This window comes from Podarcis melisellensis (assembly GCF_964234715.1).
Source record: "Podarcis melisellensis genome assembly, chromosome: 2".
NCBI lineage: Eukaryota > Metazoa > Chordata > Lepidosauria > Squamata > Lacertidae > Podarcis > Podarcis melisellensis.
In genome coordinates, this window is record NC_138529.1 from 67715989 (window position 1) to 67737148 (window position 21160).

Consider the following 21160-nt stretch of genomic DNA (forward strand, 5'->3'; position numbering starts at 1 on the left):
CAAAATACACCAGACAGCCAGCAGCTCCCTAGTCAATGTACAATGTCCAAAGTTATTTTGTTCAAACTATGACAGAAGAACGTTCTGGCAAGCTGCAAACTAGATACTATAAGAAGATAGAAGGAGGACGGGGAAATAACAGGGACTTTTCCCAGAGCAAAGATAGTGAAAGAGAAAAATGTTATCCAAACAAAGCCAGGCCAACTGAGTTCAAAGTGGACAAATGGCTAGGCTATAAAGGAAGAATGCGAGTTTCAAGATTCAGCACTAGAATACTGACAGAAAACCAGCAGTGATTTTTATCTTCAATCGAACACAAGATAATGAACATTGTAAGGAAATGGAATATTAAAGTGAAACCACTTCACAACTGGGCATTATTGTGGACAACACAAGGAAACCCTGACATGGTCCAGCTTGGATCAACAAGGGGGAGGGGAAGTATACAGGGAGAGAAACTGAAAAGGACATTGAGCTGAAGGGACACGTTAAGCTCTTTCAGGGAAAGGACCATAGTGAAGCGGTAAAGCACAAGTTTTTCATGCAGGGGGTTCCAGGTTCAATCCCCGATATCTCCAGGCAGAGTTGGGAAAGTGAAACCCCAAAGAGCTGCTAAGTCTGTGTAGTCTAGACAATGCTGAGTTTGATGGGCCAATAGTTTGAATAAGATCCAGAAATCAGTATTCAGAGTCTTACGAATAGTAGCCCAGAAATCAGAATGACCAGGGTGTAAGCAAATCATTGAATGTTTAATGGAATGGAAAAGTAACAATGTTACTATTGAATGTTTATTAGAATTAAGGAACATCCTTCTACAAAAAACCCCCAAGAAAAACAGTACCACGTAAGACCTATTCAAATTGCCAGTTCTTCTTTAAAGAATCTATAGTGCTAGAAAATAATTTACACCATTATTCCATCATCATAATAATAATAATAATAATAATAATAATAATTTATTTATACCCCGCCCATCTGGCTGGGCTTCCAGAAATAATCACCAGCAAAAGAAATCCAAATCTAACAGATAAATTTTGATTTAGAGTAGCATTCAAGTCATCTATAAAAGGCCTCTTTTTAAATAATTAATGGTACTGCTGTATCAAGGCACATGATCTTAGGAACAAGAACCACTCTTGTCAACTGCAAGGAAATCTGTACAGCTACCATACACCCGATAGCAAAGAGATTCTAATGCAGCCAGGCTGAGCAAGTCCTGTCAGTAACAAGAAACTCTGTGCAGCATTCTATTCTGTACCTTGGGCTATTTTCACAATTTTGTCACTCCCAAGAATTCCTTTGTCACCAATAATTTGAAGCCTGTCTGGAGAACATGTGCCTCTCCAACTTCCATTAGCCCAGGTCAGCATGATCAACAGTCAAAGAGCAGAAACATCTGGAGAGTTGCAAGCGCCCCAGGCTTGATTTGAAGGGATGCTCTACAGAGAAAGTCAACAACTTTCCCCTTGGATAGGTCTGTGAGCTGGCATCCTAATAGTGAAAGAGGTCCCAGCTAGCATTTAAGAAGAAATTGCTTTAATTGCAATTCAGAAACCAAGCTTGAGCTAGAAGACTGCATGATTTCAACTTGCCAGGCAACAGTTCAAGTTTTCCCATACCACATCTAACTGTTCACAGCCTTCTCAATGAGCATTTTTTGTTCACTATAATTAGAGATGAGGAGCTGTATAGTTAATAGGTGGAAGAAAAGAAGCAACCAAGCTCCAACTTGGAGCAGGAATACAGGCTCTAAAGCAGCGGTAGGCAACCTAAGGCCCGGGAGCCGGATGTGGCCCAATCGCCTTCTCAATCCAGCCCACGGATGGTCCGGGAATCAGTGTGTTTTTACATGAGTAGAATGTGCCCTTTTATTTAAAATGCATCTCTAGGTTATTTGTGGGGAATAGGAATTTGTTCATTCCCCCAGATATATATATATATATATATATGACATGCAGTTTTCCCCAACAATTCATAAGCATTTTAAAGGGATCAGGGAAGACATGGCTGGAGTGCCCCAGGAATGATTAAGCCAGTAGAAGTGGGAGAGGAGACTGCTTGGATATTGACACAGCTGGAATAAAATCACTGGTTCCCAGGGGAAAGCAAGTGGAATTAAGGAGAGCAGTAAAGTAGCTGCTTAAAATGAGATCAGGTAAACTTTGCAAGAGGAGAAAGGCATCCCTGAACTTATGAAGATGCCTTGTACCAATTCTGATCACCGGTCCATCTAGCCCAATACTGCCTACTCTTGAGTAGCAGCTGCTCTACAACATCTCAAGCAGAGGCAGTTCCCAGTTCAGATACCCAAGACTGCATCTGGGACTTAATGCATATAAAGTAGATGCTCTATTACTGAACTAGAACCTCTCACAATGTTGCCAGAGGGTCATGGTGATGCAATACTAAGGCAAAATAATTGCACAGGAGTGTTTGGTAATGACAATGCTACCGCCCGAAAATCCTGCATCATCAGGCAATCATATGAACAAGCGTAGCTTACCATAGGGTGAATGTACAAGATCTTATGCCAAGCACTCAAGGCTTCTTTGTAACCCAGCCACTTCCACTCCACACACAAGAAAGCAGGGAAGACAGCATCTCTCCAATGCAAGCATGCTCCTTACCCAAAGTATGCCGAAGATCTTCACATTGGCTGATGTGTGGGAACTGTAGCATTTGGCGCCATTTTTTACTCTTGCCTTTTCGGTTTCCTCCTCCACCTGCATGACACAGAATTGGGCGGCGGGGGGGGGGGGGGAAATCAGCAGGAAAACCAAGAACAGAAGCTGATTAGTATGTTCACCTTCTGATGTTCTGTTATTAACATTTCAGTCATATCAGAATTCCTTTTAAAGGTAGCCAGGAAATAATTGGCCAAATTTGCTCCAAGACTTTTCTGAGCACTGTCCACATCACCATTTCAGAAAAGTTCAAATATTCAGGTTAAGAACTTGGTTAAGTCACAGATTGTCTCCCTGTAACTAACCTTCAGTTGGCTGGATATACAATGCACTGAAATATGATAGTTCAGAGTGTATTCCATACCACAGTTACAGGTACGCATTACAGTCAAGTAATCAAATGCCAAGAAGGAAGATTTTTTAAAAAACTTTATTCCAAAACTGTTTTTTTTTTTTTACAAAATTACAAACATCAAATTCAAAATCCATATTCGTTTTGTAACATAAGCCTATTACATAATTGACTAAATTAAAATATACCTAATGGCCAAGAAGGAAGAATTTATTGACACAGCCATTCCTAAATTTCAACTTATGTGCTAAAACTGATTCAAAAGTTAGCCATAAGTTAACCACTTCAGTCTGAAACAGTGCATAAGGATATCTATCACTTTAGTTCTTTCTTCCAATGAATAAAGGGATAGTTAATTAGCATTTTGAACGAAGGAGGCTAACTGGCACTGCAGATTTTACCATGCTAATAGGAGGTATTAGGGCTAATTGCCCAGGCCTTCTAGCTTGCCTTCAGGCACTATTGTGCATGATAAGATTTAAGGACTGAAAATACTGCTTGTTCTATACCTACCACCTACTTCTATCCACACCACATACCATCAGAAGGGGAAGCCACCTCCTCCCCACCCAGCAAGGTCGCATAATTAGGCCTTTTTAACAGACCTGAGCAAAGACTTCCAGACTGCATGAGACTACTTAGGTCTCTTTCCCACACTAACAAAACTGAATTGGACAAGCATAGTTCTAAAATCTGCAGAGCAAAGGGTCTAGAGGCCAAGAAACAGTGACATGCCAGACTACCCATTAACTTCCAAACTGAAGAAAGATTTAAATCTGCATTTGCCACATACAATTCCAGCATCGACTCACACTTCTTACTACAATTACTGCTCATATATGAGCAGGACTGAAGTTTGCTAAGCTGTTCAATCTATACATACCCATCAGCAGTACAAGACAACTAAAACAAGCCAGCCCTCAGCAACATGGTTAAACTACAGGTTGCCAGCCTGGTTTATTGTGTCTAATTACTGCCACTACAACAGGCTATTCAAATGAGGGTAGGGGAAGTAGCCAGCTGCATATAATATAGTGCCTACTACATCTTGGTACTGTACCAGACAACACGGGTTACTAGCCTACTAAAGGGTTTCCATCTGTATTTCCATGTGCGTGGGGGCCCAGAACGTAACCCCCACGTAAGGGGGGGGCACCTGCATTCGCCTGAATGGAATTCCTGATAGCCTAGACTGGCGGGGTGTTTTTCAATGTAAGGGACACCTACCTGTGTGGCGAATGGCAGCTATGGTCAGACAAACAACCCTCTCCATCCATCCAAACAAGCAAGCAAGAGGTATTGTTGCAGTTCAAGGACACAAAACCACTATAGGAAGATGAAGTGCAAGGCCAGTGAGGGGTGTGACCTGGGGAGGCGGCACTGCATTGGCACAGACCTGAAGGTTAGATAGAGGTCTGAGGGCAACATTTGGCACCTGGGCCTGAGGTTACCCACCCTCAGCCAACTTATTAAATAAAGGCTATATTCACTACAGCTCCATTATAATCAACAGAAACTGGCTGAATGGGAGGAGATAAGCACTTCTAAGAAACATGGCTCCAACATAACATTATTATATGGAAATAATTGCCAGAGTGCTGTCCATTAGGCAAATCATTTAAGACAGAAGGGACAGTGGCTTTGAGACAAGTTCTCCTCTAAAATATTTTACATTGGCATCTTGCTGTGGGGAAGATAGGGGCAGAAACAACACACACATGCATGGTCCATAGCAATTCTTGTCTATGTCCCCTACCCCCCATAAGAAAAGATGCATTGCCTAAAAGAAGCTAAGAGTTGTGCCATATTATTGACTGTACAAATCTAGGAAGGAAGTGAATCAAGGCAGTGGGCTGCACAATACTTTCTTACTGAAGGAAGGTAGGTGGGGCATTGAGAGATTTCTGCTGCAAAATAAGTCCCCAGCTTCACTTCTCAGCAAGGCCAAAGCTGAAAGTCCACCCACCCCCCATTACAACTCAGTACAAAGGGAAAGAAAGAAAACAGTATATCAACCACCACTCCATGCAATTTTATCTCTGCTGGTCAGCACTACTGCAGCAGAAGCATTTTTAAAGAGAAAAGGCAGAGGGAGTAAGTACAGCATCTTCTTCTGAATCTTCTCTTCTCCTTTATCACCAGTAAATATAGCCAGCCCCTTTCACAAGTATTTGAACATGGGATCCACTATGTATACAATTCATCCTCCTAAGAATTTCAGCATTTAAAATATAAATAAAAGAAATGGTTAGATGCTGAATTATCCCTTATGGTTTAAGCCTGGCTTCCAAGGTTTTATGTCATTTTTAAACCAGAAGTGGCTTAGCACGATTTCCAGTTGCCCATGGGGGCTGCCTCGGTGTCATATCTGGTTGCTTCTTCCTTTGACTAGCAGAAGCAAAATGATGTAGCATCAGTAAACATACATAACTGACATGTTATGTTATGTATGTTTCGTGTGCATGCACACGAAAGCTCATACCAAGAACTAACTTAGTTGGTCTTTAAGGTGCTACAGGAAGGATTTTTTTTTGTTTTGACATCTTCTGTAGCAGATCTCATCTACCCATGCCTCCATTTTCTTTCCTCCATTGCTTCCCTATGTTTATTTTAGATTGCAAGTCCAACTAGGGACCTGTTATCTATTCTTTGTGAAGTGTTCATATGGTGCTAGATTAATCATCATCATCATCTTGAATGTGTACAGGCACTTTCCTTTCTGTTTTCCTGAACAGAAGTGTCTTCTATATAGAAAAATTGTCACATTTGCCTTTAAGAGGGCATGCTGGAAATGTACAATGAGCTCAACGGCTTCATCTAATTTACATAGCTACTTAAACTCAATTACAAAACGGTGCATAAAAAATTCATGGAAATGGTAGTTCTTAGTGGCTATTGTATATAAAGCAACTTCTTGAATGCTACCATAGCCATTTCTGAGTAGTTACATTTCCTTCGATGAGATAGAACAACAATCTATACATGGCAAACTTTTATATGCCTACTTAAAATCAAATGACTTTTCTTATTGATTTTAGTCTTGACAGGCTCACCTTCCTTGAGGCTGTATACCAAAGAAATAATTCCTGACAAGCTAAAAGGTCAGGGGGAGGGAGAGAATTGAAGTTTTACACAAGCTAAGCTTTTCAGCCACCTAGCACGATCAAGAACTCCAGCCTGCTTAGCTTCATATATTCATAATTATGAGCAAGCCCATCACTTATTATATGGATTCAGAGAGACCCAATTCACAAGATCTAAAATTGTATATCTTATTGTTTGCACACTGAAGACCTAATGCCACCCAGTTTTCAAGGCATATAGAAAATTACTTTTAAGAGTTAAAGCAGATGTCTTCAGGACCTTAGAGCCCATGTACAATACAGAAATGTCTGGTCATCTTCTATTGCCCAGCCAAATGTGAAACATTTAATGGATATTTAAATTGGACCCAATTCCATTTGGACAAAAACTGAATAGAAGTGATGGGGAACCCTAAACTCTTGCCAGAAAGCCTTTCAGGCCTAATGGCCTGGCAGCTTCTCTTAAAAACAAAGGTCAGTAATTCATGGCAAGGAATACTTAGGCCTCAGTATCATATACAGATTTCATAAAGCCTTAAGTTTATCAATGCTGAACTCAATTTTTATTTCTCATCAAAAAATCCATTCCTCAATTCTCTCATCCCAATCTGATGAGAGAAAGAAGGTGCCCATGTTATTTTTGCTTCACAACCCACTTTGTATAAATCAAGAACTCCAATTTTAATCTTTCACCATATTCTTACTCTTGGCTTCCCATGATTCAATATATGAATGCTTTAATCCATGGCAGTACAAATCCTGTGAATTAAGTACTTTGAATATACCATGGGTCAGCAAACCTTTTCAGCAGGGGGCCAGTCCACTGTCCCTCAGACCTTATGGGGGGGCAGCAGACTATATTTTTGGGGGGGAAATGAATGAATTCCTATGCCCCAAAATTAACCCAGAGATGCCTTTTAAATAAAAGTACACATTCTACTCATGTAAAAACACGCTGATTTGTGGACCATTCGCAGGCCAGATTTAGAAGGCGACTGGGCTGGATCCGGCCCCTGGGCCTTAGGTTGCCTACCCACAGAATATACATTTGCTGTAATTCTAAGGTTTAGGGTTTGTTTCTTTTTTTTTTAACAAGGCCTTTAACAAGAGTTCTTAGAAATTCTAACTTTATACAGTTTCTGTCTGTTGAAGTTACCAAATGATCAAGAAACACCTGTTTCTCTGGATGAAAGGAACCCAGATTCATTGCCAAAGAACCAGAGAGTATAACGCTCTTAAAATCTCTTTTGATTAGCATTATGTTGTAGCTCTTTCATGCTTGGGCCACTTCCACTATAAAATGTTCTACATTTAAGACTCGCACGACAGTTTGGTTGATTTACTTTCATTTCACACAAATTATGCATTTAGATGGCTGGTGTGGGGATGTAGATACCTGTATAATAAAAAAGCTTTTAGGAGAATGGCATGTATGGCTGAAAAAGCTAGGGTGGCAAGCTAAGAATGGACGGTGGTGGTTTTAATATTCACTGTCTTTAAAGTGAAATAAATGCCAGGACAACTTAGGCAGCCAAAGCCTTCAGCAACACAACCCCAGCTAGCAATAATTTTGCATTAAAGGCTGAGTATCACCTGGCTGGAATGAAGATATTAATTAGGCAGTGTGTTTATAGCATACTGTGAAGTAGGCTAATTGAAAACTATGGGGTAGGTAGCTAAAGTGGTACCTCAGGTTAAGAACAGTTTCAGGTTAAGAATGGACCTCCAAAACGAATTAAGTTCTTAACCTGAGGTACCACTGTAATTCAAAATATGCAGCTGCAAAGACATTTCTACCAAATCCTGCTGTAAAGGTAAAGGACCCCTGACAGTTAAGTCCAGTCGCAGGCGACTCTGGGGTTGAGGCGCTCATCTCGCTTTACGGGCCATGGGAGCCGGCATTTGTCTGCAGTTTTCCTGGGTCATATGGCCAGCATGACTAAGCTGCTTCTGGCACAACAGAACACCAAAACCAGAGCAGCGCACAGAAATGCTGTTTAGCCCAAGTGGCTCAGTGATTTAGACCACAGCGCCACCCCTGTGAGTCCCCAGATCCTGTTGATCTACAGCTCCTTTCACCCTCAGCCAGTATAGCCAACAGTCACAGATTATGAAAGCTGTAGTCCAACAACATCTGAAGACCCAAAGTTGGGAAAGCTGCCTTAAAGACTATCATTTTTACTATGGAACAAGCTTTTGGGGTCTAGAATATAGTCCACAGAAGCTCATGCTATAATACGTGGTTTTTAAGGTGCTACAATACTTTATTTTTTGTTGCAACAGGTGGTTTTCCCTCTGGAAATTGTCAAGTGGGGTTCTACTTACTAAGATCTGCAACTTTTCTAAATAAAATAGTGGAAACAAGAGCAAAGAAATCAGTGTTGAGGAGCAAACTAAACTGACACTTCTGTTCCGGGATGGTATCTAAGGTTGTGGAAAGTATGTATTCTGCAGTAAGGGAAAAGGTTGCTTCATCTTCTTCCTCATTCATTTTCTTCTCCATGTGCAGATGATCAAAAGAAAGACCATGATAAAAGCTGCTTTCACATTTTACATTACCTCATTAGTGAGCTGTGAACCCTCTTTTTTCAGACTCTTAAATATAAGCCTGTGTCTGGTTATACACAAAAATGACTCACTATTACAAAGCCAAATTGTTCCCTTAAATTTAAGGCTTACAATTTTGACACAGAGGAAAATATCTGGTAGCAGAGTATCCCAATAAAAAGCATTGCCAAAGTCTGCTAAAGAAAGCGGGGGAAGATTCCGGCACTCAGACCTGTGCTTTTTAATGCAGTGGTCCCTTATGGAATCTAATGCACATATGCCAAGTCAGAAGCCAATCATAGAAGATCTCTGCTGCTCTATGGCAAGAGAACATTGTTCCTGTGAGGAAACCCATTCAAGAGATGTACTACTACTACAATATTTTTTAAAAAACCAACAACTTCTGATGCTCCACCTAGAGTTAAGGAGTACAATGGGTAGCATGCCTCTGACTCTACTAGCATCCAGAATCCTGAAGACTTCCAAATCTTGTCAATTTATCAGCTCCTCTCAGTCTAGGGAGGTGAGATGGCAGTCCTACATTTGGGCGAGTGCTTCTTATGAGCGTTTTTGGAGAAGAGTGCAAACTTTCACTGATCTCTACATCGGTTCCGGGGAAGAAGAACAGTTCAAAGCCTTTATCAAGAGGAAGCTGCCAGATAAAAGCAACGAACCGTGTCTGCAGAAAGCATCATTCGGCCACAACCCACGTCACTACGTTCCTCGGTCTTTTGTGAGGCCTCTATAAGCATGTGCTGGCTGGTCCTTAACTCCAAAGCTCCGCAGTTTTTCTACTTTCGGATATACACCCCCCCCCCAGCAGCACACAGGGAGGGAGGAAAGAGGGGTGGGGTGGCGGGGGGAGGAAGGAGAAGGAGAAAGAGCTGGCGGGCCGGGTCATAACACGCAACGCCGCCTCTCCGCCTCCCTCCCGCGCCTTTGACAGCGGCCACCCATCCCCACCCCACCGCTGCTGGGCACTCAACGCCGAGCTCCGAAGGGCTCTCTTTCAGCTTCTCGCCTCGCCCAGCCCGCGAACCTCTCTCGCTGCCTCAGGCGCCGCCGCTCCACGCGCAGCTCGGCTGCTCGTGCGAAAGGGGTGACCCCAAGCAGGAGGGGAGATGCCCGGGCCGGGAGGGCGCCGCCATGCCCTCGCTCGCCCAACGGCACCGGGGGGCTTCCTGGGTTCCTTCTTCCCTCAGTTTCCCTCACGCGCTCGCCCCCTGCGACCCCAGGCCGGCTCCTCACCCTCTCGCGCCTTGAGCAGCACCGTATTGGCCACGATATTCTCGAGCTCCATCGGGGCCCGCCCGCGGCGCCTCAGCCGTTCCTGCTGCTGCTGCTGCTGCCGCCGCCGTCACCTCTTACCACTCAGGCTCGGATTCCCCCCTTCCCACCCCTCGCTCCGCCCGCTGGGTCCGGCACCTCAGCAACCCCCAACGCCTACCTCCAGCATAGCTCCGCCCACTGCCTGCAGGCCCCGGCCAATCCCCGCTCCAGCACGGCCCGCATCGGCTCCCGGTTGGCCGGGCGGGCCCCCCTCCGCCTCCTCTCTGCCCTTCTTTTTCATTGGAGGGGCAGGAGGGGCGGGCCGGGAGCGCGGAGACCCTCCCTCGCGGGGCGATTGGCTCCAACGGCCTTTTTGGAGGTGGGGTGTGGCGCGGGGGCGGGGGGAGTCTTGAAAAAAGGAGCGGCCAATCGGGTCGCTTGCAGGGAGGAATTGGACGGGCTCGAGTGGGGCGCTCGGCTCCACGCGCTCGCCCGCCCTCCCTCGGCTGGAAGCGTTGCCCGTGCAAATGTGTGATTGGGCGAGAAGTTGTTCGTCAGTTATGGTGGGAGGTGCCACGGGCACTTTCGGAGGGCGTGAAGTCCTACATGTGGTGCGCGTGCAGAGTGCAGAGGAACAAGGATGGGCTCCTTTGGGTTGCCGTTAGGAATAAGGTTGCAGGTGAAACGTATAGGTAGGCCAGGAACGGCCCGATGCTTTCTTTATACGTTCCTTGGAAGTAAAAGCCCCATTGAATCCAGTGAGAATTACTTAAACCAGAATGGATGTGTATTTAAGTCTTCCAAAGAGAAGGAATGGAAAAACTATCTCCCACACCTCCTTGAACTCTAAACCAATCTTCATTAACTAGTCCTCATTATAGCTAGGCATTAGCATTCTCACAGGGCAGGCTATTTAATTTAATTATTTAGATAATACTTCACCATGCTATCATAGTAAAACAGAATACATTAACAAAAAATAAAAAGTAAAGTAAAAGAGATCCAGTATGGTGTAGTGGGTAGAGTGTCAAACAAAAACCTGGGAGATCAGTGTTCAAATCCCTACGCAGCCATGAACTTGGGTGAAGTTGGGCCAGTGGCTGCCTCTCAACCTACCACAACCCTCCTGAAGGACTGCCTGTTATTTTTTGCCCAGTCCCAGAACTCCAGCCAATTGCCACACTAATGCTGTGCCCACTGCACTCTTCAAAAAGGAGGCCCAGAGGGCATAGCTTTCGTTGGATCAACTTCTTATTTTGTGCTTAGCCATGTATTTATACCTCTTATATACTTGCTGCACTGTGTAACCTTGCCCATGAACAGTTCTGAATTATGAATTAAAACCTTTGGCAGAAACCAATATGGGAACTCTTCATCCAGCAGTGAGGACTAGGACACATTCTGGGGTTCAGTTGGCTTATGGAGGCTGCAGTCCTACACCTGCTTACCTGGGAGTAAACCCTATTGAATTCAGTGAGCTTTCGTTCTGAGTTGTCTGTGAATTGTAGGGACAGCTAACAGTTTGTTTGGCATGTGGATGAAGGAAGTGTTAGTGTGGAATGCTAATACATAAATCGCCTACAGGTGAACACTTTCTGACTTGACATATATAATGGCAAGAGATGAGGATGTCAGAAATCCTGTGGGTAAAAATTCATGAATTGGAGAAGCTTTCACTAAATGAGAGTCCCCTGAAATCAGCCCTGAGTGCTCAGTGGAAGGACACATTGTGAAGCTGAGGCTCCAATACTTTGGCCACCTCATGAGAAGAGAAGACTCCCTGGAAAAGACCTTGATGTTGGGAAAGATTGAGGGCACAAGACGAAGGAGACGACAGAGGATGAGATGGTTGGACAGTGTTCTAGAAGCTACCAGCATGAGTTTGACCAAACTGTGGGAGGCAGTGGAAGACAGAAGTGCCGGGCGTGCTCAAGTCCATGGGGTCATGAAGAGTTGGACACAACTAAACGAGTAAACAACAACAAAAAGGAAGAATCAGGGCATGATGAAAAGGTGAAGGAAAGGAAGAATGATGTGGATAGAGACATAAGGAGTTCTGGGATTCCATTGACCTTGCATTGAACAGACCTTTCAGCATGAGGGCTGATTCATACATTGATTTTGACAGATGAAAAACATTTTACATATGCAAAAATGTAATGTGTGTGTACAAGAAATACAAGTACATAAGTAGGAAACTGGGTCCCACCTGGGTATCCAGGAGCAATCTCAGAACGAGAAGTACCCTCAAGATAAAAAGGGGAAATGTAACACACACAAAAACCACCGCCCCACATCAAGAGCAGGCAAGTCTATTCTAATCCCACATCATTACCTTCTCTGTTGTATTCAACTGAATTCAGTGGGACATATTTTAAGTAGGCAGTTGCCACAGAAGTTTTGGGAAATAATGGGCTCCCATCACAATGTGAATTTACCCAATGCATAATGCAGAAATATGTTACTAGGCAAGCTCCTTTGTCCCTGAAAAGGGTGTTCTGATCATAATTTAATCAGCATGTGACGAGTTTTATGTGCCTGCGCAATCTGTATTGCCATGACTAGTTGCTCAATAAGGCAGTTGCTGTGCTGGTGATTGGCACAGGTTCCTTGATGACTGAAACCTACTTGAACTTCTTTAAAATGCGTATGTAATTTGCAAAACAATACTTTGGCTCCTGAGTTCTGGTCTTGAGCAATTGTTATGCCCCAAAGGGCAGGGCATGCATCATGTAAATGTTACATTTACAAAAGCAAATCACAAGTCCAATTGTTGTGGAAACAGACCTCTGAGTCTTACCATTTGGATGAGAGGGGAAACTTGCCTAATTAACAATAAATCTACGTTGTTGTTTTTTTTAAGTAAGAAAAAAACAGATAAAAAGGTTTGCATTCCAATTGGTATAGGTGACATGCAACCAAGTGCGGGATCATACAATCAAACTGTAGAGTTGGAAGGAATCCCAGAGAGTCATCTAGTCCAACCCCCTGCAATGCAGGAATCTCAACTAGATCATACATGACAGATGGCCATCCAATCTCTGCTTTAAAACCTCCACGGAAGCAGAGTCCACCACCTGTAGTGGGAGTCTGTTCCACAGCTCTTACTATCAGAAAGTTATTTCTGATGTTTAGTGTAATCTCCTTTCTTGTAACTTGAATCCATTGGTTCAGGTCCTAGCCTCCGGAGCAGGAATAAACAGGACAGCCCTTGAGATGTTTGAGGATGGCTATCATATGACCTCTTAGTCTCCTCTCTACCAGGCTAAATATACATAGAGCAAGCGGACAAATTTCAAAATCTTGCATCATAGAATGATAAAGAGTTGGAAGGGGCTTTGTAAAGTAGACCTTTAGTCTCTATCTCTGATTGAGGTAGAAAATCATGCTAGAGCATCTTTGTTCAGCTCCTGCTTAAAGACCTCCAAGTGAAGAAGAGCCCTCACCCCTCTAGGTAATCAAGCCTGTTATTAAACCCGTTATTAGCATCAATATGTGTCTCCTAATGTTCAGCTGAAATCTACCTTCTTGTAACTTAAGCCTATTAGATCTAGCCATTCCTTCTGGAACAGGAGAGAACAAGACTTTGTATGCAGCAGCCCTTTGGGTATTTGAAGAGTGCCAGCATGTCCTCCCTATGCTTGCTCTTCTCCATACCAAATTATTTCTCCTCTCAAAGGACTTGTTTTCCATATTCCTCACCATCTCCATTACCCTCCTCTGAACCTGTTCCAATTTGTCTACAGTATCCTTCTTCAAGGGTATTTACAACTGGATTCATGAGATCTGAACTGCGTAGGATTAAAGAGCAATTATTACACTCCATGACTTGGAACCATGGATCTAACAATTCAGCCTAAAAACACATTAGCCATTTTTGCAGCTGCATCCCTCTGCTGACTCGTGTTCAGTTAGTGATTGACTGCAGCTCCGAGATCATTGCCACAATTGCACACTTGTGTTCCACTTTTTGGGGGGCAGGGGGGGAATTTACACAGCGCCAAAGCTGTGTGTGCTCATTCTCGGTCCTTGGATTTTCTGACTTCAGTGCACCTTGCAAGTGAAGGTGGGGCTGAAAGGTAGGGCTTACCACATCATCAGCAGTACGGTCCAGTATTTTTGTTATTGCCATATTGCAATTGGAGTGTGCCAGGAGTTCCTTGCAACAGCTGTGCACCATAGCCATCAATTTATTCTAGTCACAGCCCACCCACAGTACAGATCTCAAGGTATTTCAAATCAGGTATCCCACCCATATAACTCCTGTGCTTCTGGAAACCCGCCTTGCCTATAAGTTCTGGCTCCACTTCTGGTTGGGAAGAGAACTCGTGGAGAAGTGCAGCAAAGGAATGGTGTCACAGCAACCACTTCTCAGTGGCACCCACTACCCATAAGGCTGGTGACACTGCTGCCAATCACGTCTCTGCCGCCTGTGGATCCACTGCATCCTCATGCCTACGGACATGTAGCAAGTACCAGCAGCCAATCATGGCACAAGTGACAGTGCAAGTGGAATGGAAGGAGGCTTTGCACAATTGCCTAGGAAACATGTTTCTTTCCCTGCCCTTACTGCAACACTTGAGCATCAGCACACGAATACACACAAACCAATATGCAGACTGATTTTGAGCTCTTGGAGAAAAAGAGATTTTCCTAAGCATTCTGAGGCTACACTTGTAATTAGAATCATAGAATTCTAGGATGGTAGAGTTGGAAGAGAACCTGGGGATCATGTTGTCCAACCCCGTGCAGTGCAGGAAATGGATGAGTCAATTGTCATTTGAATTGATCCATCACTGCTAGGATTGGACCACACATTTGTTTCCTCTCATTTGGCCATAATTCTCTGCAAAAACCTGTCCAGTAAATTCACTGGACAGCTAAGCAAAGCACTGAACTCCACGTCTGAGCCCTGGCCATGAGATGCAACTTAGGGCTTATCCACACTTACCTTGCTCAGCATTTCTAGGCACATATCCAGGCTTTCCGGGTCAGTATCACTTTTTCTCCCTTTTCCCCATCCCATGAAAACCTGCTCTTTACCACTGAATCAGAACAAATGGCAATCTGCAGAAAACTCAAATTGCCATTTGCTCCAATACAATGGTAAAGATTGGGTTTTCCAGGGCAAAAAAAGAGAGAAAAGTGTGTGGACACACACTGGGAAAGTGCAGACCTGTGCCTAGAAAGCACAGGGCAAAAAGTACACGTGGATAAGCCATAAGTATAAATATGGGACATGGCTGTTGTTAGCAGGCCACACGTGGGAAGTGGTTTTGCTACCTGCATCTGCTTTATACTGGGTGAATCGGTACACATACCTATATTCCCACTTATAATTGCATAAAGCCTTAACAGTAGGCTTGGTCTCATATCTCCAGATGAATCTAGATGTGATAATGGAGATGTGTGAATGACTCTCCATATTTTAAAACTGCATATGTTGGATCTGGATTCAGGACAGAGGTGTGGGGTTAACCCTTTTTTCAATGAAAATCAGACCTCTAGGTCTGCTATTTACCCCCAGTTTAGGGAGGGGGGGGGGTGTACAAATATGTTTTCCCTGCTTGAGTAAACAGCAACTTTAGGAGGAAAATTTATCTTTGGGGGCAGGGAGCACAATAGTGCAATGGGAAAGGGCTAAGCATACCACCACCACTGTTGTAATCTGGGTTCTCTCAACCACAACTGCTACTTGCACAATGTTTTTAAAGTAAGGTTACCAGACATCCCTGTTTCCCGGGGACAGTCCCCGGATTTACAAATCAGTCCCCATACAAAATCTACTGAAGTTGAAAAGTGTCCCCGGATTCATTGGAAAAAAAATCTGGTAGCCTTATTTTAAAGACTGCGATGCATCCAAGTATCTGCAGGGTCACGCCATGTAGAGTCATGAGCTTCAGAGCATGAGACTTCCCAGGGATAAAAGTCAATGAACTATGGTGTTGTTTCATGCTCTGGCATAGCCAGAGCAGCAGGTGGCACTGCAGGAAAACAAAAAAGGCTGCTCCAAGTGGTTGGCATATCCCTTTCTTGGAACTCCAGAGCCTCCTGCCTTCTCTATGTTTAGTTCCCATGTATGCAGCTGGGATCAGCTGTTTGCTAACGATATGCTCAGCATTATTGGTCATGGCTTATCAGAGGCCTTGCAGAAGGGCTGATGTGGCAGGAACAGGAAGTATTTCCTTTTCAGACAAAGGTTCCTCTTGAGAGATAAAAACTTTTTTTTACAGAGGTGCTGGCAAAAAGGAAGATGATATGTGATTATTTTAATTCTTAAACAAAAGGCATCACTGAACAGGAGTACAGGGTGAGGCAAGGCAATATGATGAAGTATATTATACTACTAGGGAAACCAAAACGATGTTACAGTGCTGAACCCAAACTATATTTCTCTCTAGCATGGGTGCTAGCATGGGTGGAGCAGGAAGCAAAAAGGGACTTTTTGCCTTGGACTCAATTTCCCTCCTCCTTGAGAGATTCTCACGTTGATTATACATTCTGGTGTCTGATCTGAGGGCTGGAGGAAATGTGGGCCAGCCAGGAAAGGGGTGAAGAGGCCATGCTCTTGCTTACGGAAGTGCTTGTCACACAGATAGCATGCTAGGGTCTGGACAGAGCACTCTGGGAAGTGGTGCTTTTCCAGGGACTTGTCTAGCAGGACTTGTCACTTGGCTTCAACGTTGCCAGAAGCCACACACCCAAGTCATGTGTACAAGCATGGTTTTATAAGAACAGAATTCAAAAGAACAGCTAACCACCAGGGCAGGCCCACCCATGAGGTGATTGTTTCGGGCGGCAGGATTCACTGGGGCAGCAAATCCCAATGTTGATATTTCTTCCCCCCTTGTTCCTGATGTAGATCTTCCCACACCCCTTCTTCCCTGGCAGGGAGAAGGGGAGCCATTTTGGGTTCTGCTTCAGGTGCCAAAATGTCTTGGGCCAGCCCTGTTAACCACACAATTCTTTCCTCAAAAAGCCCACCCACAACTGGCCAGCACAGGAACCCGTGCATATACTGTCACTTTGATAAAAAAACAACCAATAAATTTAATTTATAAATAAAACAAACAAAATGCAAACATTGCACTAGTATCTTGCACACTGCTCAGTCTTGTGGATATTCTTTCTGATCTAATTTGCTGAATCCAGAAGATCAGAGGCCTTACTCTGTGTAAATATGGGTGAAGCTGAGTGCGAACATTAGAATGAACTCTAAAAAATGAAGGTCCAAGGCTCCAAGCTGAGTCTTAAGACAGCAGAGGCAACAGTATTCAAGGGCTAGACCAGGAGCATACTGCCACCCCTGACGTCATGAGCCTCATAACCATGGGCACCCAAAATAAAAAATAATTCTTAAACTGCGCAAGTCTAGGCCAAGAACAGGAAAAAAGGACAGGCTGATAGGGGCACCCACACTTTCCTTCCTGAGCAATTTCAACTGCATCTCTCTCATGTTCCACAGAGCCACCAGAGGAGCAAGCATGTCTCTGGATGTCTGACATACAGAAGGTATGAATGACATAGATTTCTGGGGCTAGCCATATTTGGATTTTTGGTGTTCTGAACAGCAAATAACAGGACCGGCCCTACCATTAGGCAGAGTGAGGTAAGTGTTTTGGGTGGCAAATACTGGGAGGGAGTGGGGGGGCACCCTACATTTGTTTCTCCTCAGCCTCCTGATCATACCCTTCTGTTGGAGCTGTGTTTGCCATTTGGTCTGTCCTGAGCCCCTGGAACTAGCCTGTTGCCCTCAAGTACAGTGCAGGATACTAACCCATTGCCCGTACTGAAATAAGACTTAATCACTAGTCCAGCTGACTTCCAAACATGGCATGTTGGGTGTATATTCTTGGCCTTTGCTCCAGGCAGCAAAATATATTGAGCCAGAGTTCCTGGGGCTGATGAGCAGCATGGGAGCAATAGCACCAGCAAAAAAGATTCCCTAGCACTCAGCACAAAGGGATACTGAACTCTGCAAAGGCCTAAAGTACCTACCCAGAAGTAGGATGTCAATGGGTTGTGTAGGAAGGAGGGCTGGAATATAGTTTGCTGGATAAGATGGAAGGCTAAGGATGAGAGCAGCCAGAAGATATCCTTGAGGAGGACATCTAGGTCCCCCAATGGATCAGGTGATTCCCTTTTGAATCCTTGGGATGTGCAGATTCCTTAGAATATCAGTCATTGAGGGTGTAGTGCTGCACACAGGGGCAAATGGTGCCTTTATCAGATGGCTGATCCCATTATCTTTCCCTTGGGACAGCACTGGCACATGTCTGAGTGTTCTCCAAGATGTAAACTTAGGGGCTTCCTGAAAGGGTTCCAATAATAGCTGACACATGCAGGATTAATCTGACCCGTGGATCTTCTCTTCGCTTTGCAGATGTGGGCAAATGGCACGAACCCCCTAGGTGAGGCCTTCCCTAACCATTCAGCCTCTTTGCAGTGTGCTGCTGAAGCCCAGTTCCAGCACTTGCTCCTGCCCATCACGTACAGCCTGGTATGCGCCCTGAGCTTGGCCTCCAACACTGTAGCCTTGTGGAGCAGCTGGGCCACCCGGGCCCAGGCACCCCCGATCATGATTTTCACCTACAACCTCATCATCATCGACCTGCTGTTTGCCCTGTCGCTGCCATTACAGGCTGTGTACCATGCCAGGCGCAACGACTGGCCCTTTGGTGAAGGCCTGTGCAAGGCCACCAACGCCCTCTTTCTGGCCAACATGTTCAGCTGCACGCTTTTCCTGGCCTGCATTTGCCTGGAGCGCTACCTGGCCGTCATCCACCCCATCCTCTACCTGCGCCTGCGGTGGCCCCTCTACCGTGTGCTGATCTCTATGGCTATCTGGTCCGTGGTAGCGATCGGGCTGCTGACCCTCTTCTCCAAGAGCACCGTGACCTATCGCTTCCCCAATGGGAATACAGCCTGCATGGAGCACTTCCCAGCTCGTGTCTGGAGCGGAGGCCTGGCCGCCATGGTTTTGGCCTCCTCAGTGCTGGGCTTCTTCCTGCCTTTCCTCACCATCGTCATCTGCTCCATCGTGATTGCCCGGCGCATCGTGAACCTGAGACGTGGCTCAGCCCAAGGTTCTTTGCTGCGGAGGAACCCGCTGCATACCCTCCTGATGGTGACCACTCTGCTCACCGTCTGCTTCCTGCCCTTCCATATCATCCACATTCTGCACACACTGGGCCGGATTGGGGTTCTGCCTGCTCCACAGCTGTTGCGCTTCACTTGTTCAGCCCAGCGGGCTACCATGGCCCTGGCTAGCATCAACAGTGCTCTTGACCCTCTGGTTTACTACTTCAACATGAAACCCGCCAAATGGAGGCTGCCCTGCTGTGGCGCAAGCAGCCAGAACCTCGTGGATTCAGGCAATCTTGCGGTAGAGGGCCTCAGGAGCATGAGCTAACTGGAGGTCTTACCTAGGATCCACAGCATTCTCCGACTTCTTGTGGAGTGCTCAACACCAGCACCATCAGATGATATTGCCCATTGCCTTTTGAACTACTAGAATGGCCTCCTGGTTTGAATAAGGCAAAAGGATAAAACAATCTTAATGACAAGACACCCTAAGCTGGTTGAGGGTTTTTTGGGGGGGGGGGTTCAGTGGTAGATGGTATGCCTGTAATTTGGATGTGGCTGTTCCAAGCCAAGTTATGGGGGAATGAGTTAGAATATTAGCAGAGTTCAAAGACTGAATCAGGCAGAGAGACAATCCAAAGGCAATGGAAGCAAGAACAGCTCTAGAAAGAAGTGCAAGAAGACTGGGAGCCCAGATGAAGAGATAAAGGGTAAAAGAGGTGTTTGGCAGGCAGGAATCAGAAATCAGGGAAATAATAATAATAATAATAATAATAATAATAATAATAATAATAATATTTATTACTTATACCCTGCCCACTCTGGGCAGCTCCTAACAGAATATTAAAAACACGATAAAACATCAAACATCAATAACTTCCCTAAACAGGGCTGCCTTCAGATGAAACAGCATGTAATGGAGTTCATCAGGTCCTTGCAATATTTGTTTGGCTAAGCGGAATAAATTCCTGCTCAAAATCAGGAGGACCTGAGGTAGAAATAGGTAAGCCCTTCCGAGGCTGGTCTGGAAATTATATTGAGGTACAATTTGCTGGATGTCCACTGGGACATGAAGAACCTTAGTGCAAACCTTAATCCCTGGGCACTGCTGTACATGGTACATTCAGAGAAGCTGGGAGCCATAGGAAGTCACTCACCCCATGGTTCTCAGCTTTCCTCCACACACTGTAAACAAGTAGCAACAGCTCAGCTCTCAGAAACCTAGTCTAAATGGAACCATCCACCTCTGCAACCTATAGGGCTTTTCCTGCCTGTGTTAAAACTCCCAAGTTAGAAAACGTCTAAGTTTTCTATGTGATTACTGTGAATGGATCTACAGCACTTTGTTTTGCCAAAAGTTGCTTAGGCTGTGATCCTGTATTCACTGAAGAGTAAGCCCCATTGAAATTAATGGACTTAGTTTTTGGTAGACAATTTTAAGATTGTACCATCGGGGTAGGAATTGGGGATTGAGCAAATGAACCTGATGACTGGATGTTTCTTGAATCAACAGTTCACCTGCAGGTCTGTTATGAGGAGGGGTTGGCAGATTTTGTGTAAGTATGAGAAACAGCAGATTTGAAGAAGCTGGGGTTACAGAGACAGAGGGCGTCATGGCCTGGCAAACACCAGAAACTCTCTGATGTGGATGGGGAAACTTCTTCCTTATATGAGTGCTTGTTTGTCTCCACTTATGCACCACTTTTGTATTAATAAATAAAGCAAATATTACAAAGACAATAAAAGATTCCAGTGCTTTCTGCGTGGCTCTGGGGGCTTCTCACTGCTTCGGAAAGTGGGGAGATGATAATGATACCAACAGGAGCCCCAAAGACACACCCTTACTTTGAACCTGCATACTACCACTTCCACTTTTGCATGTGCCCTCTTCTTGTTTTGCACACAAAATAGTCTGTCTTTCATTCATTCATTCATTCTCACCTTTCCATACATAACATCTCAAAGGCTACAGTTCTGAACAGGTATACCTGCAAATCCTATGTGCAATTAAGATCCTGTGTGCAATTACTGAGAAGTAAATTCCACTGTTAGATAAATACAGAATTACAATTGCTTCAGTAGGCAGAAAAATAATTAAGTGGACCGACCAGAACTGCAGCAATTTTTAAATGGTCCATTGG

General features: G+C 44.6%; 2 protein-coding genes across 4 annotated transcripts in view; one reads left to right on the plus strand and one right to left on the minus strand.

Moving 5' to 3' along the window:
- The window catches only part of GRK6 (G protein-coupled receptor kinase 6), a 31607-nt gene extending 21535 nt beyond the window's left edge, over positions 1-10072 (minus strand). For both annotated transcript variants that reach the window (XM_081901056.1, XM_081901057.1), the window contains exons 1-2: positions 9915-10072; positions 2628-2723 (exon numbers count right to left, since the gene is read on the minus strand). In XM_081901056.1, coding sequence (XP_081757182.1) covers positions 2628-2723; positions 9915-9966 — 148 coding nt within the window. In that variant the 5' untranslated portion in view covers positions 9967-10072. The remainder of the gene's footprint in view (positions 1-2627; positions 2724-9914) is intronic.
- A 6365-nt stretch (positions 10073-16437) lies between these two features.
- Positions 16438-19708, plus strand: LOC309364213 (uracil nucleotide/cysteinyl leukotriene receptor-like). Of its 2 annotated transcripts, none has more exons than XM_081901096.1 (2): positions 16438-17544; positions 18319-19708. In XM_081901096.1, the coding sequence occupies exon 2, from the start codon at positions 18319-18321 to the stop codon at positions 19345-19347; it is 1029 nt and encodes a 342-aa protein (XP_081757222.1). In that variant the 5' UTR covers positions 16438-17544; the 3' UTR covers positions 19348-19708. The 2 variants fall into 2 exon arrangements, with proteins under 2 accessions (XP_081757222.1, XP_081757221.1); XM_081901095.1 differs by having other exon boundaries at positions 16438-17447.
- Positions 19709-21160: the final 1452 nt, after the last annotated feature.